At 41.8% G+C, this 15665-nt stretch overlaps 1 protein-coding gene across 4 annotated transcripts in view; it reads right to left on the reverse strand.

Moving 5' to 3' along the window:
- CUX1 (cut like homeobox 1) overlaps window positions 1-15665 on the reverse strand; it is a 429361-nt gene that overhangs the window by 42915 nt on the left and 370781 nt on the right. For all 4 annotated transcript variants that reach the window (XM_040338414.1, XM_040338412.1, XM_040338415.1 and 1 more), the window contains 4 exons: window positions 14396-14497; window positions 8305-9122; window positions 3962-4127; window positions 3568-3624 (listed from right to left, as the gene is read on the reverse strand). In XM_040338414.1, coding sequence (XP_040194348.1) covers window positions 3568-3624; window positions 3962-4127; window positions 8305-9122; window positions 14396-14497 — 1143 coding nt within the window. The remainder of the gene's footprint in view (window positions 1-3567; window positions 3625-3961; window positions 4128-8304; window positions 9123-14395; window positions 14498-15665) is intronic.

The raw sequence follows: 15665 nt of genomic DNA on the forward strand, positions 1-15665 counted from the left end.
CATAAAAAAAGTTTTCACTACTTCTAGTCATCAGAAGCCTAGAATAGATACAAACGGACTGAATCCAGTCCATTATTGGAGCCTAGAATAGATACAAACAAACGGACTGAATCTAGTCCATTACTGGAATCTTTTATATAGCTGTAGGCAGAGCTCTGTGGACAAACCCATTGCTAGCAATAGTAAGTAGTAGGGACCAGTGATCAGAAATTGATTTTCTAGGATGTTTACTATGGCTACCTTAGATGACTTACAATTAGAAGGGAACACCAGGCATCATAAAAAGGTTTACGCTACTTTTAGTAATCAGAAGACTAGACTGTATAACAAAAGGATTTGAAACAGTTTACCGCTTTCACACAATTGGTGTAGGCTTTTACTATTGGCAGATATCAGGCTGGAGGTGCTGGGAGTGAGTGTAAGCCTGGTGCTGCCAACTTACTTCGTTAGTAGTGGACAAAATATAGCTGGTGGTTGAAGTACCCTCAAAAGTGCTTACAAGACTTTGAAAAAGCCCATGTGACCACAAAATGGAACTTCTTAAAAATACACATTCCATAAAATTGCAATATTTTAAAAAACGGATTTTAAAGTTTGCCGCCAGGTCAAAAAGCTAAAATAAATCTGACCTAATACAGGCGGTCCCCTACTTACAAATATCCGACTTACAATAGGAAGTGAGAGAAAATCTATCCCTAGGAATGGAAATTCACTCCTGTAAGGCCCCATACACACCATAGAATCTATCCGCAGATAAATCCCATCAAATGGGTTTCTGCGGATAGATCCTATGGTGTGTACACTCCGTCGGATATTTATCCGCAGATAAATCTCCCCTGGGATGGATTTCCAGCAGATGGATATTTGCTGACATGCTCAACAAATCCATCTGCTGGAATCCATTCCAACGGATGGATCCGCTCGTCTGTACAGACTTACCGGATCCATCCGTCCAAAGGGATTCCCCGCACGCGTCGTAATGATTTGACGCATGCGTGGAATTCCTTATATGACAGCGTCGCGCCCGTCGCCGCGTCATAATAGCGGCGGCGGCGCGACACGTCATCGGCAGAGGATTTCAGCGCGGATTTCAATGCGATGGTGTGTACACGCCATCGCATTGAAATCTTCTGAAATCCTCGAGAGGATTTATCCGCGGATACGGTCCGGTGGACCGTATCTGCAGATAAATCCTCTCGTGTGTATGGGGCCTAAGAGTTTATATGGGAAAAAGGTGTCTCCACTGAAGCTTTATCACCAGTCCATGTTTCCCTAACAACCCAAAATCTAATTATCATTGGGACAGAAAGTGAGGCGAAATCTTCTGAACAGGGGCACAGACAGCAAAACAAATGTTACAGGGTTGATAACCCTTTCCTATGCTATTCGAAATGCTTAAAAATAGATTTTTTTGGCTGAAGCTACACTTAAAAAATTGACCTGTTCTGACTTAGAAACAGATTCAACTTAAGAACAAACTAACAGTCCCTGTCTTGTTTGTAACCCGGGGACAGCCTGTAGACCACCTAAAAAAAAATGGTTGGCAAAAAAAACTTTTTTGAGACATAGTGGAAAGGACCTAGACTTTTTTTTTCTTACAGTGTCCCTACTAAGGATGTTTCCTTCCTATTCTATCTCAGGAACAGTGTTCACAGAGCCATGAAGTGAGGGGAAATAAACACAAGACAGAAAAAAAAAGTAGAGGTTCTCTTTCTTTCCCGCTCTATCCAAAACACCTACACAAAACTTCTGAATAGATTTCCACTACACCCACTTCCAACCTATGTAAATGGCAAGTTTTGCGTAAACTGCAAATTTTAGGACCTGTTTTTTGCACGGGTTTGTCACGTTCTCAATTTTTTTTTGCGTTTTGCATTTTTATAAAAAATTTTGGCCAATTTGTTGTTGGGCAGATAAAACAACGCATCAAAAAAGCTTCAAAAACATGTAAAAAACACACTAGATGCTTTTCTGCAGCATCTCCAATAAAGTCTATTAAACCAAAAACTGTTTTGCATTTAAAAAAAGTCTCTGAAATGCAGAAGCCGAAAAAAGCATAAATGTGAATGTGTCCCATAGAAAACCATGTTAGATGGATTGTAGGGACTGTAGTGCGTTTCTGCAAAAAACGCATAGGTGTGAACCAAGCCAATCCTTTTAGTGGAGACCTACGGGCAGATTCACAGAAGAAATACGCCGGAGTATCTACTGATACTCCGGCGTTTTTTCAAATTTGCCGCGTCGTATCTTTAGTTTGAATCCTCAAACCAAGATACAACGGCTTTTGGCTTCGATCCGACAGGCGTACAGCTTCGTACGCCTTTGTGATCGTAGGTGTAATACTTCGGCGCCCGCTGGGTGAAGTTTGCGTGGTTTTCCGTGTCGAGGATGCTAATTAGCTGTTTACGGCGATTCACGAAGGTACGCGAGGCCATCGCATTCTCTTACGTCGTCGCTAGTCGGCTTTTCCCGGCGTATCGTTAAAGCTGGTATTTCGTGGCCTATCTTTAGACTTGTCATGTTAAAGTATGGCCGTCGTTCCCGCGTCGAATTTCAATTTTTTTTTTGCGCAAGTCGTCCGTGAATAGGAAAGGACGTAACTCACGTCGACATTCAAAAAATGACGTCGGTGCGACGTCATTTCGCGCAAAGCATGGCGGGAAATTTCAAAACGGAGCATGCGCAGTACGTTCGGCGTGGGAACGCGCCTAATTTAAATGATACACTCCCCATTTGAATTAGGCGGGCTTGCGCCGGACGGATTTACGCTACACCGCCGCAAGTTTACAGGCAAGTGCTTTGTGAATCAAGCACTTGCCCATAAAACTTGCGGCGGTGTAACGTAAATGCAATACGTTACGCCGCCGGAATTCTACGTGAATCTGGCCCCTAGGTTCTAATGATTTGACTATTCCACGCAATTCATTAGAAAATGTAAATGAAAAATGTTGTCATTGCAGATCGTCACCAAAACATCTTGAACCAAAGCCATTCTCCATAAATTATAATTTATTTATTTTTTAGGTGTAAAGTCTTCTTCTAGAAGGCAGTCACTGTCACGTTGCTTTTTGTTCATATCAACTTCCATATTATATGCTTTCTACATTTTAGATCTATCCAGCATTGCATTACAGTAGACAGAGCAAGCTCAGTGATAGCTACCAGAATGTGCTGCATGATGGCAATGGGGCACAATAGGAGCATAGAAAGCTCCTCATCATAGGCCACAGCTACAGTTCAAGTATCCAACAAAAAAAACATATACTGTACAACATCAAATTCAGTTTAAAAACCACGCTTGTTTTATCTTTGGATGTTTGCAAAAAAGGTATACTGCTGCCTCATCCACACCAAACACTCTGAATAATTATGTGCTGAATCTGCAAAAAACATTTTGTACTTTGAAAACCGAAAATGCTGGTTGATGAAGAAAATTTACATTTAAAATGCCACAGATAATTTTCCTAAGCACAGCCAAATATCAGAAGAGCACGTAGAGCCAGCCTACATATAACCTTACTTAGATCACGGTGGAAAAAATAAATAAAAAGATTCACTATAAAGTACCTGGACTTGGACATCCTTCAATAACAGGATCCTGCTGAGTTGCCGCAGATTGCAGGGCTATAAATGGAAACAAAAGGTAAGTCAGCAAAGGGGATATGGCAAATATCAGCTTTGCAAGAATCGTCATACATCAGCACTTTCTTTGCCACAGGGCACTAAAACCCATGGAATGCAGTGCCCGCCACGGGCGGAACAAATCTCACTTTCCACACAAGTAAATGAGTACAAGAGCTCGGCAGTACAGTGCCTCCCTGTCATTCCTGTCTGATAGAATTATCCAAGGTCATATTCTGACTATATCACTGCTTGCTGCCAAAATCCCTTTAAATAGAGTAAAAAAAGGAAAATTAGGTAGTGTACAGCAAAGCTCACACAAAGTTTTTATTTATAGTACCTTGTCCTTGTTGCTGTCCTTGTGACTGCAAGACGCACTGCCCAAGATCCCCGTTCAACCATAGCTGCATTCTAATGAATGGTTCCCGGCCTTTTTGGGTCAGCTTGCTCCAGGGTTTCGGCCTGGACAGCATGTCGCTGACACTGCCCTGTGATAGGCCCAGCACCTGAAAATTCAACACAAAGGTTTTGTCAGAAATATTGCTCTTACCTCCATAGGTTTGGGCCTGGTTTAATCAAGTACAGGATTTTGTACCAAAGCAAGCAGATCAGTCTAGTATTATACTACCAGCTTTATAAAGTGATATGTAAGTAATAAATGCACAAAAAATAATAATAAATAAATCAAATGTACATTGCAGAAAATGTATTTACATCACTAAAATAAAAACAAGCATGCGATAAACTAAGTGAACATTGAAGCCAAACTCCAGCCAAATTTTCCATTTCATTTTGGATAGAGCGGGAAAGAGTTACAATTTATTTGACTCCTTCGGGAAGATTGTGCTCTAGGTGTTCTGAAGAAAAGGGTAAAGGGGAGGCTGCTCTCACCTGGATGTTCTAACCCTTCCTCACTTTACTAAAAATGTGTTGTTGTACCCATTGAAAAGATTTGTTCTCATTTACTGTCCTGTAAAGATGCAGGTGGATGTAAAAAACTGACAATGGCTCTAACCTTTTCCTGCTTTGTCCAAACCAAATCAGACTATGGGGGTCAAGCTTTCCTGCCCATGCAGCAGCTAAGCAATAAGCCTGCCATGTTTTCTGAATTTGTGAAAAGCTCACTCCAATGCCGCGTACACACGATCGGAAATTCCGACAAGAAAAACGTGGATTTTTTTCCGATGGAATTCTGGTCTGAGAGGCTGCTAAGAGGCCTAGAGCAACATTACAGGAGCCACAGAAGTATCTGGCAAGTACTGGTTGTGCACTACATGTGACAACAATCTCCAGTATTCTGAACTTGGCCATAATTCCAAAAAGTATGCTTTGGGGCAGTTTTTCTTCAGCTGGAACTGGGGATTTAGTCAAGGTGGGGGGGATTTATGAAGAATGGCTTCACCAGAAGAAGAATCCTTTGTATCAGGGATCTCCAAACTAAAGCCTGTGGGCCAAGTTTGGCCATCTGCAAGATTTGGTCTGCAGTTAGGGTCAGAGGCATCTTTACACAGGTCTCACAAGGTGTTTAAGTCAGCCTAAGGCCTCTGATTCTCACCAGCATCCACAACCCCCCTTCCCCCCTCCCCTGGGTCTCCAGCACAGGTTCCCCCAGGTGCACTGTCGTTGTATGTACCCTTCTTTGTTGCTAGGACTGCTGGTGCCCCAACAAACAATCACATACTTGCCCCAGGTATTACAGGAGGACAGCATTTCATCCAACTTCACTTACTGCTACGGCCATGCTTTCAGGTTCATGAGGTAAAGGGGGACTCTGTTCTAAAAGGGGCTCTGATCTATGGGGGACGCTGATGGGGACTCGTTTAGAGGGAACTTCGATGTGAGGGGGGAACTTTGAAGTAAAGGGGAACCTGATGAAGATGCTGATGTAAGGGGGGGGGGGGTCTCTGATGTAAAGGGGAATCTTGTGCAAGGGAGAAATGACTGGGACCTCGTAAAACCCATGGAAGTAAAACCTAATTCATTTAAATTTTAATAATACATTTATAAATGATTGTGATTTTTTTGGCCAGCGGACATTTGTAAAATATACAATCTGGCCTTCCTTCTAAAAAGTTTAAAGACCCTGGCTTTATTGTAAACTGAAATGGGATACTATTTTATTTTTGGTACCACTATTGAAGATTCATCTAAAACATTCACTTACCATTTTATACATGTAAGTAACCCAAAAGTCTGATTAAAAAAAAACACTACTGCATAGTGAAATTCATTATCTGCAGTACACACAAACAGGAAAACTGACTTAAAGTGGTTGTAAAGGCTAAAGGTTTTATACGTTAATGCATTCCTTATAGTTACCTGATCTCACTGGTTCAGAGACAGCAGACACAGGCAGCATGGCTCAGGATTGAGGTCGAAGGTGTGCCACAATAGGAAGAGGGTTCATGCGGTTGCACAACAAGAAGAGGAGGAGGAGCCAGAATCGCTGGCGGGGGACCCAAGAAGAATAGGATTGGGGCTACTTTGAGCAAAAAAATTGCACAGAGCAGGAAACTATAAACCTGTTTTTCTTTTTTTTAATTAGCCTTTACAATCACTTTAATCTTATTTAGCAACATTAACAATTTCAATGATGACTTTATAAATGCTCACATAATCCACGGTTGTGTCATTTGTCCATATACACACTGTAAAGCTGGAGCAATGAAATCTGGAGAAAATGGAGCAGTTACCTGTATCCACCAGTAAGTTTCATCTTCATTTAAACAGACTAGGGTGGACTGCTCCATATGACCAACTAGCTTCATACATGCTTCAGAAGCCTAATCCAATGTGACTATGCACACTAACATGAAATCACAGTTTGATCAAAGCAAACAGGCACAAACGTATGGAATTAACATACTGTTACCTATAACTTTAATTCAAGCAATTCTAAGAAGCTAATACAAGCATTCAGTGAGCTACTACTGTTATCCGACAAATACTTAAACTGCATTAAAAGTCATAAAGGGGATGTGTAATCCTCTGCAGAATAAAATCACAAAGCTCTCTACAGGATCATGGGGGGGGGGGTGTTCCTGAGGGCTGTTCTGTATTAATTTAAGCTTCCAAGGTAGGTTTTAATCTGATTGGTGACTAAAAGAAATGTGAACTTTTGGGCCCAGATTCTTGTTCAATGGGCGTATCTCTGCGGCGTCCCCGCACCGAACGAACTGCGCATGCGCCGTCCCTAAAATATCCCAGTGTGCATTGCTCCAAATGACGTCGCAAGGACGTCATTGGTTTCGACGTGAACGTAAATGACGTCCAGCCCCATTTACGGATGACTTACGCAAACGACGTAACTTTTTAAAATTTAGACACAGGAACGACGGCCATACTTAACATTGGCTGCGCCTCATATAGCAGGGGCAATTTTACGCTGGGAAAAGCCTAACGTAAACATCGTAAATTTACTGCGTCGGCCGTGCGTACGTTCGGGAATTTGCGTATCTAGCTAATTTGCATACTCGAAAAAATTGCAGTTTAGATCCGACGGCGTAAGAGACTTACGCCTGTCGGATCTAATGGATATCTATGCGTAACTGATTCTAATGCCGCGTACACACCATCACTTTATGTGATGAAAAAAAAAACGACGTTTTTAAAAACGTCACTTTAAATGACCGTGTGTGGGGGAAAACGTCGTTTTATGTCTTGTGAAAAACGTCAAGAAAAAATTGAAGCATGCTTCAATTTTATGTGTCATTTTTTACTTCACAGAAATTGACCGTGTGTAGCAAAAAACGACGTTTAAAACTACGTTTTTACACCCCTGCATGCCCAGAAGCTAGTTATGAAGCGAGCTTCAATGGAAAAACGTGGTGAACGTAACCTCGCTTTGCTAGAGCATTGTGAAAAAAACGATGGTGTGTAGGCAACTTCGTCTTTGAAAATTGAAGTTTCAAAAACGTCGTTTTTTACTTCACAGAAAATTTCGTTTTTTTTCATCACATAAAGTGATGGTGTGTATGCGGCATCAGAATCAGTCGCATAGATACGGCGGCCCAGATTAGGACTTACGACGGCATACATGGCGCTGCGCCGTCGTAAGTCCTTTGAGAATCTGGGCCCTGGTTTATACTTGTGCGAGGAAGCAAATCACCAGCAGATGGGTTTCAAAATAATCCAGATCACAGAAAAAGGAGATGAATGAGACCTGATGTAGTAGTGTCTAAAAGTTGAACAACTAAGTAGGTAAGCTGTGCTCCTTGTTCAAGATTTCATTTTCAATCTCTACAGTAGTGTATCTTTAAATTTTTCTGTTAGATGTTCCACAAGGTCACTGGCATAGGTGCCCTGAGACATTTGCAGACATTGTTATCTAAAAGTCTACAAGCTTACAAATGTACTGTATTCCCTAACACAAAGCATCTTTCAGCAATTTTTCAGACTGGCTGTATTGTGCTGTGCCAACCCAAACATTTATTTATCATATCTGTGTCAAGTACACGTTTTGACAGTCCAGGAACAACATCTACCTTCTGCCAACATGGGCTGTGAGCAGCTGCATTGTATGATTTATTAGAGTGTGTGCAAATCAAGACAAATCAAGCAAAGACTGTATCAAGAACTGCTTGTAAGCAAAGCACCCATGCCAGCGTTTTCTTTGGAAAGCTGTGTAGGTAATAAACAGAGCTTGCAAATGGGAAGGTAAGTTAAAATAATACACACGCTTACCTTTTCACCGAATATCCTTTGGCAGATTCCATTTTTTGCAAGTTTCTCTTTAACTTGACGGGTGAGCTCGATGGTGTCTACTTCCTGGTACATGTACACCTCATACTGTTCAGGAGTTAGTGGAGGGACAGACGGTTTGGCTGGTTTGGTTAATGATACAACCGGCGATGAAGGCAACGGACTGTTCTGGGGCGTTTCACTGCGGCTGACTCCCGTCATGCTGATTTCCGAGCTCTGCGAATAAGGAGACTCAGCATTTGGCCACTCCTTCCAGTACTCTGAAGAAGACGAGGGCCCTTGTCGGTCCGGCCTGTTCTGAGTGATAAGTTTCTCCTTTGTGCAGTTGGACTCTTCAACTTTTGTGTCTTCAGGTGGTGCCGTTCTCCTTTCATGTGGAACTGTGTTCCACCAATGGTCTTTCCATGCAGTACCTCGTCCCAGCTCATTTTTCACGTGCCTTAGCATTCCCTGCGTAGATTCGGTCATGCTATGAATGTCCAACATTGATGTCTCTTGGGGCTCTTTTTTTACGCTACAAAGGCTCTGTAAGGTAGAGATGCCAGAGTCCAAAACTGGTGTGTGTTTCTTCAGGGACATGGATAAGGGAGAGTAACTAGACACTGAAGACACTGCAGTGGTAGAGATAAGTTTTGGAGAAATGATGGCAAGATCAGCTTGGGACAGAGATGCCGTTTTTAAGGCAGGTTCAAAAGCAGCTTGCTGGGCTTCCATTTCTCGTCTTGCTTGTTGTAGAATGGACCGAATAGTGTCATCAGAATTACCACTGCTAGATGCTGAAGAGGGCTGAGCCGGCTCAACTGCAGGAACAAGTTTAAAAAAATTAGATACAAATTTTAATAACCTAATCAACAGTCAGACCCGGTTCACACTGGGGCGACTCGTCAGGCAACGCAGCCGCCTGACAAGTTGCGTCCCATTCTAGCGAATAGAACGGTTCTAATAGGAGCGACGCAAGTCGCTCCGACTTAGAAAAAGCTTTTTGTACTACTTTGGGGGCGACCTGCATTGACTTCTATACAGAAGTCATTTTGCAAGTCGCCTTAGTTGTTGTCTTCATGTCGCCTGACCGAGTCGCCCCCGAAGTCGTGCCGCCCCTGTGTGAACCGGCTCTTACAGCCTGTAAAATAAGGTGTTTTTACTTACCATAAAATCGATTACTTGGTGTCCAAAGGGTTAAAGGAATTCAGAAACAGTTATTACCGCCTACAGAAAGTTTAGGATACTGGTAAACAGAAAAATTGCAAGCCAACCCCTTTGTATTCCCCTCCTCTACCAAGCATGCCTCAGTTTTGTGAAAAGCAGTAGCAGAGAAATGAAAATATATGGAGGGGTGTAACCCCTGACACTGATTGGACCCCAAGAAATATATTTTACAGCAAGTACAAAAATCGTATATTCTCTCTCGTCCACTGAGGGACACAGGAATTCAGAAAAAGTTGGGATGCTCAAAAACAGTGAGGGGTGGTCAAAAGACATTGAAAGATCAATGAAGGCAATGGGAACCATCTGCACAAAGGGCAACCTGAAGCACCAATGCCCATATCTGAACCAGATGAGGTAAAATTTACAGCAAGATAGGGAAAGTTGCCAACATCAAGGAAAGGCCCCAGAGCATTAACCTGATGCTCAAGACCTTGACAAAAATGATCACTCTTAAGGAAAAAAGGCTAGCCCAGCATGTCCAGTCCAACAGGGTCCAGGTATGGCCTCCAAGGCTAAAGCTGCACACAATTCTGGATAGTGCTTATCAAAAGTCCAGCTCAAACAACAGCAAGAAAGAAATCTTGATTGAAGTCACTGAGATAAAGGCTTTCAACCTTCTAGGACACTTGCAAAAAATGGGAGGCATGTGGGGTAGAGGAGGAGTTATACAGGGGCTGGCTTGCAATTTTTATGTTTGTCAGTGTCCTAAGGCCCCGTTCACACCTAGGCGTATATACGCCTGTAGTGTGAACGCCGCTGCCGCCCCGACACGCCAGAGGGATGCTTTAGCATTGCCCTCTATGGAGATGGTTCACATCTCCACCCCGAACGCCTGACGCCTGCCGCCTGAAAAAAGGTCCCGGACCTTTTTTTCAGGCGTCTTTCGGCGTTCGGCTAGGAGATGTGAACCATCTCCATAGAGGGGGTCACAGGCTGCATTCACAATCGCGGCGTTTTGTCGCCGCGAATCGCGGTACAAAACGCCGCTATTTGCCGCCGCAATTCGCGGGACAAAACGCTGTGATTCAGTGTGAATGCAGCCTAAATGTACTATTGGCGGCAGTTTAACTCCCCTATTTCTGAATACCGGTGTTCTTTAATGCACAAGGATTAATGCCATATTTGAGAGTGTATTATGTTCAATCTAAGTTGAATTGGAGGCTTCACATACAACACACTAAATCAAGTGTACATAGTAAACTGTAAACTGAGAATAGACAGCAATTACTGCTTTGTAAATGTATATGTACAGTATCTCACAGCTTGTATAACAGTGTAAATTTGCTGTCCCCTCAAAATAACTCAACACGCAGCCATTATTGTCTAAACGGCTGGCAACAAAAGTAAGTAATCCCCTAAGTGAAAATGTCCAAATTGGGCCCAAAGTGTCGATATTTTGTGTGGCCACAACTATTTTTTAGCACTGCCTTAACCCTCTTGGGCATGGAGTTCAGCAGAGCTTCACAGGTTGCCACAGGAGTCCTCTTCCACTCGTCTATGACGGAGCTGGTGGATGTTACTCCCCATTCACACACAAGACCTTGCAACACTAACAAGTTACATGACATCGGGGAGGGAAAATGGCTAATTGGGCCTAATTTGGACTCACTTTTGTTGCCAGCAGTTTAGACATTAATGGCTGTGTGTTGAGTTATTTTGAGGGAACAGCAAATTTACACTGTTATACAAACTGTAAACTCACTACTTTATATTGTAGAAAAGTGTAATTTCTTCAGTGTTGTCACATGAAAAGATAATAAAGTATTTACAAAATGTGAGGGGTGTACTCTCTTTTGTGAGATACTGTATAAACTAAGTTTAAACTGCCACTTTAATCATGTAGTCTGATGATGCAGTCTATCTGAAGAGCTAAGAAGATGGAACTGAAAGGAAATGTACACTGGGTGATGGTACAGTGTTCAGATGTATGAATCCTTAAAAGGAGTTTTCCACATTCATGTAAAAAGCCCTTCAGCTGATCAGCAGCGAGTCAGTAGATTTGCATGGCAGAAGCCAAGTTGCCTTTTCCTTATAGCTGAAAAGTCTGAAACTCCAGTTATCTGTTTTTAGCAATCTGCATTTCTACACTCCAAATTTAACAAATCTTCCCTTAAAGCAGGACTACAGGCATATAACCAAATGAACATCTAAAATGCATGTATCTGAACTGTTCTTTACGTTTTTGAAAGATTTGTCATGACTAAAACATTTGGGTTGATTTACGAAAGAAATAGAGACTGTACACTTCATTGTGAATGTTCATTTAGCATAGTAAACAAGGTGAAGCTGTATTCACTTTAAAGTGGTTCTAAAGCCTTATGGTGTTTTACATGAATGCATTAAATGCATTCAGGTAAACAGCCTCTGTGCCGCAGGACCCCCCCACATACTTACCTGAGCCCAATTTTGATCCAGCGCTGTACACAAGAGTACCGGCTCTCTCCCTCCTCACTGGACAGATGAATAGTAGTGGGAGCTATTGGCGCCCACTGCTGCCAATTAAATCCTGAGCCACTTTGCCTGTGTCTATAGATACAAGCCTGCCCAAGTGCCCCCATAGTAAGCAGCTTTCTATGGGAGCACTTACTGAAAAGGAGGGAGCCAGGAGTGCCAGCGGGGGACCCCAGAAGAAGAGGATCTTCTGGCTGCTCTGTGCAATACTATTGCACAGAGCAGATAAGTATAACATGTTTGTTATTTGAATAAAAAAAATAAAATGGAAACTTTATTATCACTTTAACCACTTGATCTCCCCCGACCATGGGCATTTTTTGCGATACGGCACTTTGTTACTTTAACTGACAATTGCGCGGTTGTGCATCCTTATGCCTTTTTTTTGCCACAAAAGAGCTTTCTTTTGGTGGTATTTGATCACATCTCAGATTTTTATTTTTTTACGCCATTAACAAAAAAAAGACGACGATTTAAAAAATATATATATATATATTTTTTTTTACTTTCTGCTATAAAACATATCCAATACATTTTATTTTTTTTTAAATCGAATTCCTTTATCAATTTAGGGGCAATATGTATTCTGCCACATATTTTTTGGTAAAAACAATCCCAATAAGTGTATATTGAGTGGTTTGCGCAAAAGTTGTAGCATCTACAAACTATACAACATTTTTATTTATGTTTTACTAGTAATGGCGGAGATCTGAGACTTCTAGCGGGACTGCAATATTGCGGCAGACAATTTGGACACTGACACTTTTTGGGGACTAGTGACATTATTACAGTGATCAGCGCTAAAAAGATAATGCACTGTCACTGTACTAATGACACTGGCTGGGAAGGGGTTAACATCAGGGGCAATCAAATGGTTAAATATGTTCCTAGCTAGTGCTTGTGTACTGTGGGGAGGTGCTTTTACTAAGTGAAGGCATAGATAATAGAAGGCATAGATCCATGTCCTTGCTTGCAGGAACACAGGAAAAAATGCCTTCTCTATTGACAGGACGGCAATCTGCCTTGTTTTTTACATAGGCAGATCGTCATTCTGTCTGTGTACTAAACAATCGGTGGGTGACAACAGACCAAGTCTGCGGTGCCCGCTGCTGGGCTCCTGCTGTGTGTGATTACAGTGAAAGCGAGCCTAGCGGTGGTGCGCATTCAACCTGGATCATGTTTATATATGTGATCTAGCGCACAGCTTCTGCCTTGTAGCAGTAAAACGCTTAAATACCCAATGCGTGAGGGGGGGGGGGGGGGGGGGAGATTTTTGCTTGCATGACCGGATCATTGTTGTAAACACAGCTTCTACCTATTCAATAAATCAACATACACTTTCTAAGGAAAACATTTTGCAAAGTGAACAGTCAATATTCCTTTAATTGTTCAACGCCATTTTCCACTGAGCAGCAGGTAACACAGGAAGCTAAAGGAGGAGAGAGTGGTGTTACCTGCCTAATAAGGCAAAGTGACAGGGCGAAACAGAATTAAAAGTGTTTAATAATGGTGGACATTGGGCATGTTACAAACATCCAAAAAAAAAAAAAATGATCTTAGTTCACTGGACGCATGATGCATGCCTTGACCTTACCCTCTGCAGCTCCTAGCTGTCATTAGAACAGCTGGGAGTTGTTGTGTAAATACAGCAGCTATTACAGCAACTGCTGTCAAAAACAAACCTTCTGACAGCGTTTATAAACACTGTGAGATGCAAAGTAAAGGGTTGCAGGAAAGAAATGTGCATGATTTCCCCCCATCAACACAGACAGTGCTGACCGGGGAATCCCTCCTGCCGAGACATTGTATTCTTCCAGGGGGAAGGGGGGCTGTCCCTACTCAGGACCGGTTCAAACCCGCAACACACATGAATGGGTTCCACAGTCTCCTGCAGTTCCTGTGCAAGCCATTGCAGTGCAATTTGGCAGTGGCTGAAAGCACACTGGAACATACAAAAACTTGTGCATGCACTACTTTTGAAAAATGCACTGCACCAAATTGCATGGTACTGTGGCCATGCCCAAAAATGCACTGCATTTGCCAACTGCATGTGGAGTGCCATTTTTTCAGTTGAAATGCTTTTTGTGTTTGCTTGTGCCTACATTGGTCACAAATTGCTACATGTATGGCCACCATTTAATGTGTCCCCATTGGAACACTTTTCTTCTATTCCTGTTCTGCTTAGAGCTCAAAATGTTGTATGTGTATTACTAGGACAAAGAGAGCGTACATCTCAGCAGAACATAGGGCAATAAAAAACAACGCACAGTTCTTAACCCTTGCTTCCCAAATTTTTTTTTTTAGATGAACTTTATGGACATGTTATTTCTCTTAATTACGGTAACTACAAGTTCTTAAGATGTCCTACTTTCTTTTTTTCCAGGATCTATAACGGTTGATGGCCAATGACACTTACCAGTCTTTAACACCTGCAGCTCTCTTTTGGCTTGTTCTAGAATAGACTTAATGGCATCATCTGAGCCTGTCTCTGAGGTTCTTATCCGTGTGGTAATATTTCCTAAAGTCGCAATATAAATAAAATGCATCATTAGGTAATGAAGAGAACATACATCCCTCAGAATACATAAACAATAAATAAAGTGACCAGTCACTCAGTGTTGACATTTTCTGCAAAGTCTAAGATCTGCAGACTAGAACCTGAAAAAAATACAGCTGTTAGTGACATTCTGTCACATCGGTTCATAGATTCAGCTGGTCACTACTTAAACTGGGTGTAAAATTACAGATCCCCTCATCAACACAACGATGTGTGATGGGGGGGGATCTATTCTGCTGCGCTATTGTATTGTGACAGGGGGGACTCCTCCCTACCAGAATACACTTCTCAGCACCTGCAGGCTCTGATCGAATGCTGGTTTCCCAGCAAGACCGTTCCATAGAAACCGGTCATTAGACCGACTTCTGTTGAAAAGACACATGTACAGAAAGTTACCCTGTTCCTGCTGAAATGTCCGACTTTCGGTAAGTGTGTGTCAGGCATTAGGCATCTGCCCATCTTCACTGTATTCATCACAAGGAAAATATAAGAAATAAACCACTTGACCACCAAAAGGTTTTACCCTCTTCATGACCAGCTATTCAGCAATGTGCTACTTTAACTGGCAATTGCGTGGTTATGCAAGGCTGTACGCAAATTAATTTTTTTTTATAAAAAAAAAAAAAATCATGCAAATAGAGCTTTCTTTAGGTGGCATTTTATCACCGCTGAGTTTTTTTATTATATAAAATAATAAAAATATATAATAATAATAATAATAATAATAATAAAAAAAACATTATTTTCTACTGTTAAAAAATAACAAAAAAAATAAAATTCTTCATAAATTTAGACCAAAATTTATTCTGCAACATGTCTTTGGTAATACATAAAAAGAAAAAATTGCAATCAGTGTATATTAATTTGTGTGAAAGTTATAGCATCTACAAACTTTGGTATATATACACAGGGATTTATGCAGCTATACTGTAATGTGGTGAACAGAGACTTATAGTGGGACTGCGATAGTGTGGGGGGAAATCTGGCACTAACAGGGAGGGTCATTGACACTGATGTTGCTAGTGACACCAATACAGGGATAAATATGTACACTGTACTAATGACACTGGCTGGGAAGGGGTTAAACTCAAGGCGCAATTAAAGGAGTTAACTTTGTACCTAACAAGTG

The sequence above is a fragment of the Rana temporaria genome, chromosome 2 (genome assembly GCF_905171775.1).
Source record: "Rana temporaria chromosome 2, aRanTem1.1, whole genome shotgun sequence".
In the NCBI taxonomy this organism is placed as follows: Eukaryota; Metazoa; Chordata; class Amphibia; order Anura; family Ranidae; genus Rana; species Rana temporaria.